The 15280-nt window shown below is 45.2% G+C and overlaps 1 protein-coding gene across 4 annotated transcripts in view; it reads right to left on the bottom strand.

Moving 5' to 3' along the window:
• The window catches only part of LOC135912769 (uncharacterized), a 48021-nt gene that overhangs the window by 6853 nt on the left and 25888 nt on the right, over positions 1-15280 (bottom strand). For 2 of the 4 annotated variants that reach the window (XM_065445302.1, XM_065445304.1), the window contains 3 exons: positions 7337-7379; positions 6775-6819; positions 1557-1732 (listed from right to left, as the gene is read on the bottom strand). In XM_065445302.1, the coding sequence (XP_065301374.1) occupies positions 1723-1732; positions 6775-6819; positions 7337-7379 (98 nt within the window). In that variant the 3' untranslated portion in view covers positions 1557-1722. The remainder of the gene's footprint in view (positions 1-1556; positions 1733-6774; positions 6820-7336; positions 7380-15280) is intronic. The other 2 variants (XM_065445300.1, XM_065445301.1) reach the window with 1 other exon arrangement.

Below are 15280 nucleotides of genomic sequence, written 5' to 3'. Positions count from 1 at the left end.
CATGTAAGAGCCATGTGCAGGAGTCTTGCGTCGTCCGTGCAATAAACGCAGGACAAGCGCTGTATGTAGTGTCTGGTAGGAGATGGGCTGCTAGACGAAAGTTAATGTTTCATGGAAAAATGTGATGGTTACCCGTTTTTCGCGTAAGGGAGGGAATCGCAATAGCATTATCGCAACCTCGTACTTCACAGGTTTGGAATCGCCTTCCTTCCGACAATGTTGCCATTTACAGTAACACGCGATTTAAATCTGCTTTATCTAAGATTGTATAATTAAGAGTTACCATGCGTTAATTACCATGCTTTGTTAGATCATTGAGCATTATGCTTATTGTCTACCCACGCCCATCTGTAATGCTTCGACTCTGAAGAAAACAATATTTAATAAATAAATAAATAAATAAATAAATAAATAAATAAATAAATAAATACCTTTCTCCATGCGTTTCAGTACACTGGCTCCCAATAAGCCGATGCTATCAGCCACTTTAAAGCCTTTGCAATGACACGTTCTGTGCTGGTATCAAGATATCTCATCGTTTTGGGCTTCACTGCCTCCGAGGTCCGCCCTTGTTATGAATCGAAGTGAAGCCCTTGAAGGGCATGTACTCGTCACCTGTGTTAGGATTGGCTTATCTACGCCCTTTGATTGCACTCCCTTCGCGATCCACTTGCTCTATTTTGAGTCGCTTTAATCGCGCGTTTTAATTGCAATAATGCTTTTAAGAGAACTGCTAATTAAAAATTCCGCTTGCTTCCACGTGAAGTATGTACTAGACCACTTCCGTCAGAGTCGAGGACGACGTGCTCGCCTGGAGCCAAAGAGCTGACTCGATGGGCTATGGCCGACGAGATCACATAGAACAAATTTTCTTCGTTGTGTCTCTTTTACTCTAGCAGAAAGTTGCAGTGCCCGGGGAAGCCTGACGTACTGTGATAGTTTTGTTGGGTTAATAGTGCAATTATAAATGCCTGTGTAAAAAACAACAATGTACACGGATGAAGAAGATATTGTGGTTTCTGAAACTGCATGTCAAACTGCGTTCTTAAGCCATCCGATGAAGGAAGCGCCTGGTGTCGAGAGAACGCATTCCCATGTGTGCCTGCGAATGCGCCTACTTCTGATCAGCATACTATTACAGCCACGATGTGTGCAGCGTAGAGTTTAACACAGTTATACCCAAGCCCCTTTAGATATTTTGTGCGCGATGGCGACGAGCGACGGCTTTGAATGACGAACCGCGCCGTTGTGTGAACAGATCGGTCGTTTTGTCGCTCAATCGCTTGGTTCTGGAAATCTCGGATTCGCTCCTCGTCTTTGGGAAGTGATATGAATGGCTAGCCAATAGCGCGAAGCCGGAACAGGATATACATGAGTCAAGTACTACCAATTTGTCGCACAGGGCGAGCAAACCACCAAATTTTGGCACATGCAAGGATGGAAACCTACCGAGGCCTTCAGAAATATTTTACGGTGCTGGTTCAGGAAAACACATCAACTTAATTTAATAAAGCACGCGTCACACCAGTTTGGCCACGTATTGGATGCCCTCGTACCAGCAACGCCGGGGAGACGTCGCTTGAAGTCGTCGCTCGCTTGCGGTGCGACTTGAAGGCGACGAGCGAACGCGACATCCATCTCCGTCGCTTCGCTTCTCGCTGTCGCTCGCAAGTTCGCTGGCATGGGGCTTATACTTCATTAGCGGGAACTGTGGCGCTCGTGTCAAGGGGATCTGCAAGCAGGGTGGTTCAGTCAGGAGGGGAATAATGGTTATTACATAGATTTGCCTAAACTTCGTCGTTCTGGCTTTCAACGGCTTGGTGGCTTTGCAAACTCATAATTGGCGACAACCTACTGGGCTATAAACAATTAAACAGGCATTAGTAAAATTGTCCGTCGCGCAATTCGAACTCAGGACTGCTGCAGAGAAGCCCGATGTTGAAACCATTGCGCCACGAATGCATGGGCAAGAAGAACCACTGCAATTAGCAGAGAATACACGTGTTTCCAGAGTCTTTTTGCCTTCTGCATTAAAAAATGCATGAACAGCTTTGAAATCGTTCCCGCTAAAGGCAGCTAAAGTCTAATAAACTAAGCGCAAGTACGACGATCCGACAATCCAAGTACTAACCGTCATTCCCATGGTTGCGGAACGATCCTAGAGCCAACGTTTCGTATGGTATGGCAATTATTGTAGGAATTTCGATGGTCTCCGAAATGGCAGATTGTTATGCTAGAGGCGCTGTGTCTGTTTCGACCATTGGGGGACGTGTGACTACTTACGGCACGATCCACTGGCCAAACTATTAATATAGCGTTTTGGGCTATTATGTCTGGGCGACGTTAATTGAGTATAGATTTTTTACATACTTATGCTAAACTCCCACAGTGTTTTACATTTGAGATACTAACACCTTGCCGCCGCGATCTATTGAATAGCTTCCAGAGCCTTCGAGTTCATGCCTTACCCAGCCGACTTCTGGTACTTCATACTTGGCAGGAAACCATCGTTTCATTTTTTTATACAGTTAAGCTACATTTGCACTGCTTCTGAACTTCCTGCTTGTCGATGAAATTTTCAACGCTGGCCAGAACTAGCCCTTGCCTCATTATAACCCGTCCAAAAATTTTCAACGCTTGCACCGTGTGTTCTCTCTTTTTCGCCAACACCCTTCACCTTATCTCGTCAATCTCAACCTACTCACACAGCACACTGCGTTCACATTGTAGTGGGCGTCCATTTAGCTATGTCGTCCACAGCAACGAAGCTCACGAAGGTACTGTGCACGCTTTTGGTGCGCACAGTTCTGTCACGCCTGCCATCTTTTGCGGCGACGGTGCACGATTTACAAGTGCATTTTCGGGCACTCATTTACATATTCTGAACATGTTCATCCATGTTTAATGAAGCGGTATGTCAATTTACTGCCAGAATGTTTTTAGCTGTCCGCTCAAACACTGTATGTCAATTGGTATGGAAGAAATATTTTAAGAAAGCCAATCTCAATAGGCATATTTGTTAAATAGATTAATCCTTTTCAGGCAGGCATACTTCTGTATGATAATGAATCATACAGAATCATATGATAACTTATAATGTCCACAATCCAGTATGATCACATGGGTTTGCCTGGGCACATATCGGCCTTTATGAAGTTAGCCATGTGACAGTTTGGGAATATATGGTATCGGACGTATTCACCATCATCATCATCATCAGCCTGGTTGCGCCCACTGCAGGGCGAAGGCCTCTCCCATATTTCTCCAACAACCCCGGTCATGTACTAATTGTGGCCATGCCGTCCCTGCAAACTTCTTAATCTCATCCGCCCACCTAACTTTCTGCCGCCCCCTGCTACGCTTCCTTTCCCTTGGAATCCAGTCCGTAACCCTTAATGACCATCGGTTATCTTCCCTCCTCATTACATGTCCTTCCCATGCCCATTTCTTTTTCTTCATTTCAACTAAGATGTCATTACCTCCCGTTTGTTCCCTCACCCAATCTGCTCTTTTCTTATCCCTTAACGTTACACCTATCATTCTTCTTTCCATAGCTCGTTGCGTCGTCCTCAATTTGAGTAGAACCCTTTTCGTAAGCCTCCAGGTTTCTGCCCCGTAGGTGAGTACTGGTAAGACACAGCTATTATAGACTTTTCTCTTGAGGGATAATGGCAACCTGCTGTTCATGATCTGAGAATGCCTGCCAAACGCACCCCAGCCCATTCTTATTCTTCTAATTATTTCCGTCTCATGATCCGGATCCGCCGTCACTACCTGTCCTAAGTAGATGTATTCCCTTACTACTTCCAGTGCGTCGCTACCTATTGTAAATTGCTGTTCTCTTCCGAGGCTGTTAAACATTACTTTAGTTTTCTGCAGATTAATTTTTAGACCCACTCTTCTGCTTTGCCTCTTGAGGTCATTGAGCATGCATTGCAATTGGTCCCCTGAGTTACTAAGCAAGGCAATATCATCAGCGAATCGCAAGTTACTAAGGTATTCTCCATTAACTTTTATCCCCAATGGTTCCCAATCCAGGTCTCAATACCTCCTGTGAACATGCTGTGAATAGCATTGGAGAGATCGTATCTCCCTGTCTGACGCCTTTCTTTATTGGGATTTTGTTGCTTTCATTGTGGAGGACTACGGTGGCTGTGGAGCCGCTATAGATATCTTCCAGTATTTTTACATACGGCTCATCTACACCCTGGTTCCGTAATGCCTCCATGACTGCTGAGGTTTCGACAGAATCAAACGCTTGCTCGTAATCAATGAAAGCTATATATAAGGGTTGGTTATATTCTGCACATTTCTCTATCACCTGATTGACAGTGTGAATATGATCTATTGTTGAGTAGCCTTTACAGAATCCTGCCTGGTCCTTTGCTTGACAGAAGTCTAAGGTGTTCCTGATTCTATTTGCGATTACCTTAGTAAATAGTTTGTAGGCAACGGATAGTAAGTTGATCCGTCTATAATTTTTCAAGTCTCTCGCGTCCGCTTTCTTATGGATTAGGATTATGTTAGCGTTCTTCCAAGATTCCGGTACGGTCGATGTCATGAGGCATTGCGTATACAGGGTGGCCAGTTTCTCTAGAACAATCTGCCCACCATCTTTCAACAAATCTGCTGTTACCTGATCCTCCCCAGCTGCCTTCCCGCTTTGCATATCTCCCAAGGCTTTCTTTACTTCTTCCGGCGTTACCTGTGGGATTTCGAATTCCTCTAGACTATTTTCTCTTCCATTATCGTCGTAGGTGCCACTGGTACTGTATAAATCTCTATAGAACTCCTCAGCCACTTGAACTATCTCATCCATGTTAGTAATGATATTGCCGTCTTTGTCTCTTAACGCATACGTCTGATTCTTGCCAATTCCTCGTTTCTTCTTCACTGTTTTTAGGCTTCCTCCGTTCCTGAGAGCATGTTCAATTCTATCCACATTATACTTCCTTATGTCAGCTGTCTTACGCTTGTTGATTAATTTCGAAAGTTCTGCCAGTATGGTCTCCAAATCGGACGTATTAGTAATCTTTAGCTAAATGTGCGCCTTTAAAAATTTTTGAATCTCATGGAAACAGTCCAGTAGCAATAGGGAAACCTCCGCCTAGGCAACTTCACCAAATGATGGAGAATATTAGTTCGGGGACTCAAAATATACCAGGTGTGTCTTTCTATGTGCAGGACTTTTTTAAAAGAAATCTTAAACCTGGCCTTTGGCCGTTTCTTGCATATAGGCTACACGGATACAGGCAGATATCATCAGCAAAAGCATTTTCAGCAATAATTTAACCAAGGAGCTAAAATAGCAGTCTTACCATATTAATTAGTAATTTTAGGTTACAAGCGGTACTGTGAAATTGATGCCGAGGAGAAGTGAAGGGATATTGTTTAGCATAAGGTACAAGACTAGCACCACTTTTGAGCTATCCGTCCTCAAAATCGGCTACAATCTGTCTCTGCGTTCCGGGTAATGTCATTCCGGACTATTATAGGCCAACTTTTAGGAAACTAAGCGGAACGGCCATGTATTTTATAGCCTACTATAATGTAGCATATATTGAAAGTGGTGGTAGTCATAGACGTTTCTAAGGGCACACATGACATCACACCTCGGAGTCAATTTACATGTTTCCGAATATGCCATAAAAATCGTAGATATTAGGTTTCTTAGTTATTTGCGAAATATTGTCGAAAGCATTTTCGCTGCTAACGTCGCCTAGTCACGCAGCCTGTTAGTGAAAACGCAAGGGGCCTAGACAGGACTGCTTCTTTAAAAAAAAAAAATTACACGCAGAATCTCCTGTGGCAGTTATCTAAATGATGCGTAAGCATTTGCTACTAACCACCTGCTGTTTTATTAATGTATGCTGCTACGTTTGGTATAGCTGCGAGAAACATCGCGAAATAATCCCGAAAGGGAGAAGCGCGGTTGCACTAACGAAATGTTAACTGAGACCCGCGCGAGGTGATGAAAAGAGACGAGCAGGAGAAATGATAAGTAATGTTATATGATGGTGCTATTGTATGATGCCGCTGCTTGGTGGAAGATGAGCACTGGACGATGCGTGCTGTAGTACATGGCGTAGTTGAATGGTGTCACGCTTGGTAGACCTCGTACGTGATCGATGACGGGATCGTCGACGCTGCCTCCTCTCGATGCGAACATTTATCAGCTGTGATATACCGTACCCCTGAGGCAGCTGCGTATGTCGGGGCCGCGCGGGTTCTATTTTGAAAGCGATCTGCGATGGGCACATATAGTGCGTCCAATTCTGACACGTTCGGTTGCACCGTGTTCTCTCGGCTTAGTTCCCGTTGAAGTGAGAGGCAGCACGAAGTAGGTTAGCTCGTTTGTGCGGGTCGTGCCTTGAAAGCAATCCCGTCTTACGTGATGGACGGACGGGTTCCCTCGTTGGGTAGGCATAGAAATGCTTACGCCTTTAAAAGCGCTAGTAAGGAGTTGCGCCTGGTACACCAAGTTCTCTTGTTGAGAATTAGTGATTGGGAGGTTCTCCATTTGAGGGAAAGGGTAATACAACCGATTCACAAATTTTTTGGGACACGTTTACTCTTCGAACCCAAAGTAACGCGCCCTGAGGGGTGTACAATGCTCTCACATTTCTCTTTGAGCAAAAGGCACATTGAAGTCCAGAGTCTCGTTTTATCATTTCTACCTTCTGGGCCCTTGCTCATTTTTAGACCGAGAGCTCGAACATACAATGTTTACAACAACTATTTGCACACCGCGCTGTTCGACAATAGCTGGCATACCTGGCTGTAGTCCATGCTGCTTTCTTCCTCTCCAGCTCGTCCGGCCTGCACGAATAAAAGTTTGCTTGCATGAGAGCAAAAGGCAACCCTCAACTGCTTGCACATAAAATTGTATTTCTTATGAAAAGGTGCCGCGACATTCCTGGTTATGATTTTCTGGCTTTCCGCGTTATCAGATGTTGCAAGACGTTGTGAACGTGGTTGTTATGAAGGCAAACATGACATGACAGAGAGACCGCACCAACATTCGCTGTTTATAGAATGTGCTGGCGCTCTAGTGCGAAGCAATGTGATTTCATTACACAGTAGGTTCAGTGTATCTAGAAAAGTTTAATCACTGCAATGAGTTTGTATGGTAATTGTGACACAAAAGTGTTGGTCGGCCAAGAATGGCGTCGAAATATGAGAGAAAAGCGCAAATGTTGTGGGCAGTTCTTATATAATGCTACATAGACTACATAAATAGGTGCGCTTAAGATGAAGCATACTATTGAAAGCGACGATCGCAAATGAAGTGGAACAATCACAATCCTTATTGAAATATGTGAAAGTAAGTGCTCACAACCGCCACGGTAGCCGCGCCCCCTGAAAGTGGCGTCGACAAGCTGAAAAAAATAAGAGCAGCGATGAAGACGACGTCACTCGCTGAACATTAGTGTCATGGATGCTAGTCGAAATTCCGGACAACACACCAGATAGAATTACAGTATGTACAATTTAAAGTGCACATATCGCGTTGCTGTACATCCAGCTACCTTGATACTCCACAAGAAAAGTAGAAAAATACCTGTCAAGTAAGTTATCTGGCAAAGAGACGCCATCTCTCCGATGCTATTCAATGCATGCTTAAAGGTATTCAAGCTGTCACGCTCGAAGTTCTTGGGAGTGAAAATTGGCGGATACTATTCCGACAATCATCGGTTTGGAGATGACATTGTTTGGTTCAGCAACACTGGGGCTGGATTGAAACAAATGAATGAGTACCTTAACCGAGAACGTGCAAGGGTATGGTTGAAGGTAGGGTATGGAGAACACAAAGATAATGTGCAGTAGACTGGCAAGGAAACAAGAAATCATGATCGCCAATGAAGCTCTAGTGTCTGTGCAAGAGTGCGTTTAGTGGTTAATTATCCTCAGGGAACACTGATCATTAGAAATAAACTTTCAGACGAATAAAAGAGGTTGGAGTTCATACCGCAGTCATTACTTGATCCTGACTGGGAGTCTACCACACTCATTGAAAAGTGCACAATATTTGCATTTTACGGCGGGTAACATATGCGGCAGAAGCGTGGACGTTAGCAAAGAAGCTCGAGAAGAAGTTAAAGAATGTGAAAAAAGGGATGGAAATAGAAATATTAGGCCTAACGTTAAGAGACAGGATGACAGCGGTGTAGATCAGAGAATAAATGGGGTAACCCATAATCTATTTGATGTTAAGAAAAAAAATGTAGCAAGGCAGGCCATGTAATGCGCAGGGCAGACAGCCGATGAAAGATCAGAGTTAGATAATGGCGGTCAAAAAATGGAAAGCGCATCCGAGGACGGCCGAAAATTCAGTCGGGTGAACCAATTAGGAAATTTCCATGAATAACTTCGAATCAGCATGCGCAATACGGGGCACTTAATGATTACTGGGCAAGGCCTTCTTCCTACAGTCCATATAAAAATAGTTTGATGATGGTGATGAACCGAGGTTGGAGGATATAAGAAGTGCGATATTATGCGTTGCATATTGCAATCACTCAGTTCAGCCCTTGGGCGCGGCCGCGAAGCCACCATTGAGGGTATGAGCCATTGTTCATTGCTGCGCGTCTCATATGTGGGTCTGTTCTATTTTAAGTTTGCTATGTTTGTTACTAAGTTGACACTATTTTTATGCGTTGCATATTGCAATCACTCAGTTCAGCCCTTGGGCGCGGCCGGGCAGCAACCATTGACCTTTAGCACAACCACGTGATGTGACGTCACGACAGCCGGAGGAAAAGCTGGGCCCCAACTCACGCAATATGCAACGCATTCTTGGCTTAACCAAGCTAAGCCTGGCCATTTTAATTTATAATTTTCCTTACACTTTATAAAACAGTGTTCTCCGAGAGAGTTGCTGTGTGCAGGATCACTATAAGGCATACCATGGCTTACAAGTTATTCATGCTTGAGAAAAGAGAGCACAATCGCAAAAACTATTGCAACTAACGCGCCAAAATAGACTAACGCTAGGCACAGTGTAACGTTATCAGGCCAAACACTCACAGGCACAGGAAGTGCAACAGCAAGGTAAATACTCTAGCCAAACAATCGAAGCCTGTCCCAGTGAAAATTTGCCAAGGTCGTCACTGAACCAGCGGTGCAATAGATGAGCATCTGCTGCCTTTTTAATACCCCGATGGATTTTGGCCACCTTCAGTAGAACAAAAGTGAGGAATTAGCCTTTATTATTCTCATGCACCTCATTTGCATAGTTTGTCTGGGCTTCTAAATTAGCCAGGCACGATGCGTTTCTATGTAATGTTGGTCTTGTGACCACGGGTCTTTATAGTCCCTGAATCATCTGTTTGCTGAAGGCTTCTAATCCATCCAACATTTTCTTCAATCGATCTCCTGTACTCCCGCCTGTAAGCACGTTGTATTGCAGATGTGCTTGCGGACAACATGCTGTGGCAGTGATGAGAAAGACACCGTGGGGTAGCTTCTGTGAATATGGTACTGAACGAAATAGACCCGCAGCGCTTTGCATCGTTTTCCATTTTTTGGAACAGATACTTAACCAGCGTAGCTTCCGCTCGTGACCGTTTCGCATTTGCGCAAACACCGAGGAGAAAACAAGAAAAGTAAGTCAAATTTACCGGGATTTGCACGTAACAAAGTACATGTAAATAATTACTTGTCATCTTTTGGGTCTTTTGATTATTTGTATTTTATTTATTACTGTTTTCCCGTAACGCTTCCTGTAATACAAATACTTTCTTCAATAACCAATTATATGTTAAAGTTGATTTTTTTTATGAAACGAGCTATAGCATTGGAGACAGCCTTTATAAATAAACTTTAGCGGGAACTGCAGTTGCCTAAGCAAAAACATGTTGTTACCTGCCATACCACCATTCTGCAATCGGCGTCTTACAATCATCCTGTATGTACGCCTCAACCACCTGAACATGACAGGCACACCGATTTGCACGTCTCTTGTAGCTCCCGATTTCTGACCATTTCCCTTGGAATAAAAGTCCCTCTGCCTTTACACTGTCTCTCTCCACCTCCTGGAAGTGTTTCTAAGGGGTTTCCGTAGGCGGTAAGAGCTGTTGGTCAACCCATCCAGGCTTAGTGCTGTCGATGACTTCTCTGATAGAATTCTCTTATACATTAAGCGCACGTGTTTCTCTTTGATTTATGCGTGACTTATATAAGCCAATTTATTGTGATTGTAACATACAAACAGTATTTTTACGCCTCAATAATTTGCCGATCTATACAAAATTGATTTAAATATTCCCATCTTTTCAAGGAACGTGAACGTTTGCTAGCGTTCGTTAAAATTAGTCGTTTTAGAACTTCCAACAACATGATTGTGAATGGTTCACAAAAATGCACGTGCTGTCCGAGCCAGGGGTTATCATCTGCGCATGCGTAAATATGCCAAGTCTTTGTCTACAAGGGTGATGGAGGCCATGCTGATACATCGATCCCTCCACAAGTCTAGAGGTCCATCCAGATTCTGCGATTTTCTATTTCAGATGCGGTTTGCTACTCTTGATAACGGGAGTGTTTTCAAGGTTGGGCAACAGCCCTTGCGATTCAGATAATGACTTGCCAGCAAACCTTCAAAATCTATTCCTTTTCGCGCATTTTGTACGTGTTTGCGTTCCCCTTTAACCTATCGTTAACAAATCTCCCAGTTTGGCCAACGTGCAATTTTCCGTACCTTAAAGGAATTTCATAGACCATACCTCCTGCGCATTCAACAAAAGACCGTCTGTGCTTTGTGCAGCAGTAACGCTGCCGGTTTGGATCAACCTGCAAGCTTGTGGGGGGCACAGAACACGATTTGCACGTCTTAGTACTGGGCCACTTTTTTTTCAGATTGCACGATTGACAATCATGTTGTTGAAAGTCTTTGTCGCTCGTCTTTGTCGCCTTGTCTCCGTCCGTGTCTTCTTTTTTAGCGCGGCCACATTTTCAAATATGTACGGACACTCCCGATTCTCCAGAATAATCAAGCCTATTTCTCGTACAAAGCGCTCTTTCTCGCCTTGTACTCCGTTCGACCCATGCGATACCGTTGCACGCATCGCGGTTTCAGTATGCCGTGCTCGGGAACTCACTTTCTGTCTCCGGGCTAAGCGTCTGCACCAGGAAATCAGCGTGTTGTTTGGTGGACTCCCGCCATCCGTCGGCCAAGAAATACGGATGGTCAAGGTCTTGCGGTCTGAGTGGAGACGCCAAGCGCGTGCATATCGAAGTCTTCTGACTGTGCAAGTCTGCAGCAGGACGCACATTTCCTCACACCAACGTGACTTGCGTGCCTTTCACCCTCTTTTCCACCAAACAACGGAGTTCCTCTGGCAACAGATGCTTGTGAGACTGGGAGTCACGGTCTCTTCCGAGTACGCAAGAGTCACAAAGCAAGGTGCAGGTAGTAAGAGACGCAACTTTACCAGCCGACGTACGCTATGTCCTTTCCCTTTGGCTAAAGTTGCCTGTGCCATACAGGGAGTCAAAGCTAGGGAGAAAGGTTAGTCAAGACCTTTGGTGCGACAGGTGTCTCGTCGTGCCTCGGCGGCGGCGAGTGCACGTTTCGGAAGGTGTTGATGTGCTTAACCGCTGCAAGAAATCAGAATCCAGCCTGTCCTTTAGACGTGTGGAATACTTTCTGCATGACCACTTTCTCCGGTTTCTTCCGGTGCACGAAAATGGCGGCTTCACTATCAAAATCGAGCGAAGCCGTCTCCTCTGTGTTCTATTCGCGCTCTGGGGTATCGTTGGGCAAACTGAAGTGTCACGAAATGAAACTGTGTGACAGGTTAAACCTTTCCCAACTTGTGAAAGCGATCGATAAGAGCAAGAAAAAATATTTTAAAGGTCTTTCTTAGCGTGAAAACGCACAAGGTTCATGTGCCAGCAAGGATGACTGTCTCTGAATCTGGAAAATGGTAGCACACTGTTGCTTTCTCCTACAGCGTCATCTTTAGGTTTTATCTCTAGACGACCCTTTCATGATGAGCAACTCTAATCAGATTTTAGAAATTTTAAGCATAAGTACTGACAAAATCTGTCAGGCTTTCTCAAATGAGTTTAAATAGCTATTTTATTCTTTAGCCCATAACCTATTTCTTGAATGCGTTCGGCATTCTATCGACAAATATGGTTTCATTCCTTTTCAATATGCAACTGGGGTCTCAGTTCGCGGTTTTTTAGTAGTCTGAATGTTTATTTACCGTCAACGTATGTCCAGCTTGAAGGGACACCACATTCCCAAAAGCAGGGTGTATGCATTGGGCACTGCATCGCCGCAGTCCCCAGTGGCTTAGTACTTGCTCATTTCTATCGTATTATGCATGCCGGAGCTCGCAGGCAAGAATGTTCGCAAGGTTTTTCGCTTAGCCGAGGATTTTTTGTTGTTTTCAATTCTGAATTGCGGGCCATTGAATTGAAAGGAGTAAGGCGGTGGCTATCTTCAAAGATAGAATTAGCCCGCTTGACCTAACGTATGAACTAACAGCGAATGGCCAAATCAGATTTTACAGCGAAGCTGTATGCTTCTACCATCCAAAGAAATTTTCGTGTTGTTGGCTCGGTAAGCAAAAAACTCCCCATACGTGGGCGGATCCCGAAGATAGTGAAATACCGGCCTGACCCGCGGCGGAGGTATAGCAGGCCCTAAGCACTCCCCTTACGTGAGCTGATTCCGAAGACAGTGCAATTCCGGGTCGACCCACGGCGCATGTGAAGCAGGCGTTAAGCGCTCCCCATACATGTACCGATCGCAAAGATAGTGTGATGCCGGGCAGACCCGCGGCGGAAGTGCTGTTCGCCATTAAGAGGCCCACATACACAGCTACATTGGCCATCCTTCTTCATAGAGTGGAAGGCCCCCGAGTTTTTTTTAAAATCCGGTTCTGGTTTAATGCTTTGCTGTCTGCGGCAGCTTTGAATCGCATGCCAACAAGCCACTTCTGCTTTCAAGTCCACCTACACTAATCTCGTTAAACGAGCTATTGCCCCGGTGTGCCTAAAGAACACACTTGGCAAATCTTGCCCGCACTATATCTCAGATGTGTTCAATCATCAAACCGAAAAACTGCTGAGCGCCGGGTACCCGCAACATCTCTTCATTTCGGTAGCAGAGGGCTTTCTCAAAAAGATGCGCACAAAGCCGCAAACATGCGCATCTCGAGCACAGCGTAGGTATTAGCAGCTGTGATACCTTACAGTCACGCGCTATCGCACAGCCTGAAAAAGCTTGCCAAACGTTACGACGTACAAGTCGTATTTTCTGGCCCCCGCAAGCTTTCAAAACTTTGCAGGTTGACCAACCCAGCGGTAACCCAGCACCGTGACTGCGGCACAAAGCACAGATGGTGTTTTGTTGAGTGCGCAGAAGGTGTGGTCTATGCAATTCATGTAAGGTGCGAAAAAGTGTACGCTGGCCAACTTGGGAGATGTCTTAATGATAGGTTAAGGGAGCACGCAAACAACGAAAAAAATGCGCAAGAAGAAAAGGATTTTGAAGGTTCGCTGGCAAGTAATTGTCTCGATCGCAAGGACTGTTCGCCAAACCTTGAAAACACTTGCATTATCTGGAGGAGTAAAACGCGTCTCACGGGAAATCGCAGAATCTGAACGGATCTCTAGAATTGGGGAGGAATATATCAGCATGGCCCAGATCACCCTTTGAGACATAGAGCTGGCATGTTTCCGCATGCGCAGATGATAACCCCCATCTGAGAGAGCGTGTATATCTTTGTGAAATATTTACAGTCATGTTGTTGGAAGTTCAGCGCTCGTCCCTGTCCTGTCTCTGTCCGTATCTTCCTTTTTTGCGCTGCCGCCTTTTCGAATATGTACCAACACGGCCGATTCGCCAAAATAATCAAGCAATTTTAATTTTAATCAGTTCCTTTTTTATATTTAGGGTGCAAATATCTAAATTTAGCACTCAATGGCGTATTTTGTTTTTATGTGCTTTAATAAAACTCATATTTATCTTTTATCTTCCGCTGCCTCAACAAACGCTGATGAGATTTTTGTACTGTTTCTAGGAACGGTGTTACTTCCACATGCTTTGCATCCGTAGCGCTCCCTTCATAGCCACAGGATGTAGTCGGCCAGTGAAGCTTTTTTCTAACACTTCGCGCACTTCCTGGTATCCATGGGTCTGACCGTTTTTCTTTCACGCCGGCTTCGGTAATGGGGTAGGTGCTACAGCGCTGTGCCAATTTGGGTCGCTGGGTATGTGCTACGGGATATGTGCTACCAGGTATGTGCTACAAGGCTTGTGTCACTGAGTATGTGCCATTGGGCACATGCCACTGTTCAACGGATGTCCCTTGACACGAACTTGGGTAACTTATAGTTATGACGCTTGCGAATTCTCTCTGTCCATGGGCGAAGAAGCGTTGGCTTCCTAGCACGCTTCAGAGAATTACGTAAGCTCCCTGGGTATGTGCCACACAGGATGTGACGCTGGGTATCTGGAGCTCTTCAATAAACGTCCTTGACGCCACCTTGACTCTCTGAATATATGCTACCGGGTATGTGCCGCTCTTCATAAAATCAGCAAAACCCATGTCACAATCACTGTCGACGGTAATGCGTTTAGCATTCAATCAATACAGTGACACAAGGCATCGCCACCGTCGAAACGAATTATCTATAAGGCATGTACTGCAGCTCGACTCCTCTTTCGCATTTATTTGGGCGCTATCTGGGCGCTATCTAGCAGTGCCACGGCGGAATGCGCGCATGGCCTCCGAGATGCATACCGCACCGCTGCGTGCGAACGCTCAGACGCTACACGGTGCAGCCAAGCTGCTCTATTGCGCTTCCTTCTAAACACACTGTCCTGTGAAGCATGCCGTGCTGGCGCCTGGGAACGCTGAGAATCGTTGCCTCGCTTGGCCGCACAATGAATGGCCCATATTCAGTGACCCTAGTTGGCGAGAGGTTCATCGAAAGGCGGAACAACATACGCAGTGCATTGTGGCGCAGCCTGCAATTGCGTCGGGTTGCTGTCCTTGAGGAACCATTGTTACGTTTGTTCGATGCCGCTTAGCAGTGAAGAAATTTATGGGGACTCCTTCGTGATTGTAGAAATGCCGCATTCCCCTTGGCGCATACCTGGTTACCAAAGTTTGCGTTAACAATGTTCATATGAAGAGTTTCACGCACCTACTGGCACATACCCGATGACCCAAGTTCGCATCAAAGTAGTACGTTGAAGATCAGTGCAGACAAAGCTTTACACACCCAGTGCTGCAAGTCGACGTAGAAGAGTGTTCGAATAGAC

The sequence above is a fragment of the Dermacentor albipictus genome, chromosome 2 (assembly GCF_038994185.2).
Source record: "Dermacentor albipictus isolate Rhodes 1998 colony chromosome 2, USDA_Dalb.pri_finalv2, whole genome shotgun sequence".
Lineage (NCBI taxonomy): Eukaryota > Metazoa > Arthropoda > Arachnida > Ixodida > Ixodidae > Dermacentor > Dermacentor albipictus.
This window is presented reverse-complemented; position numbering and strand designations above follow the sequence as displayed.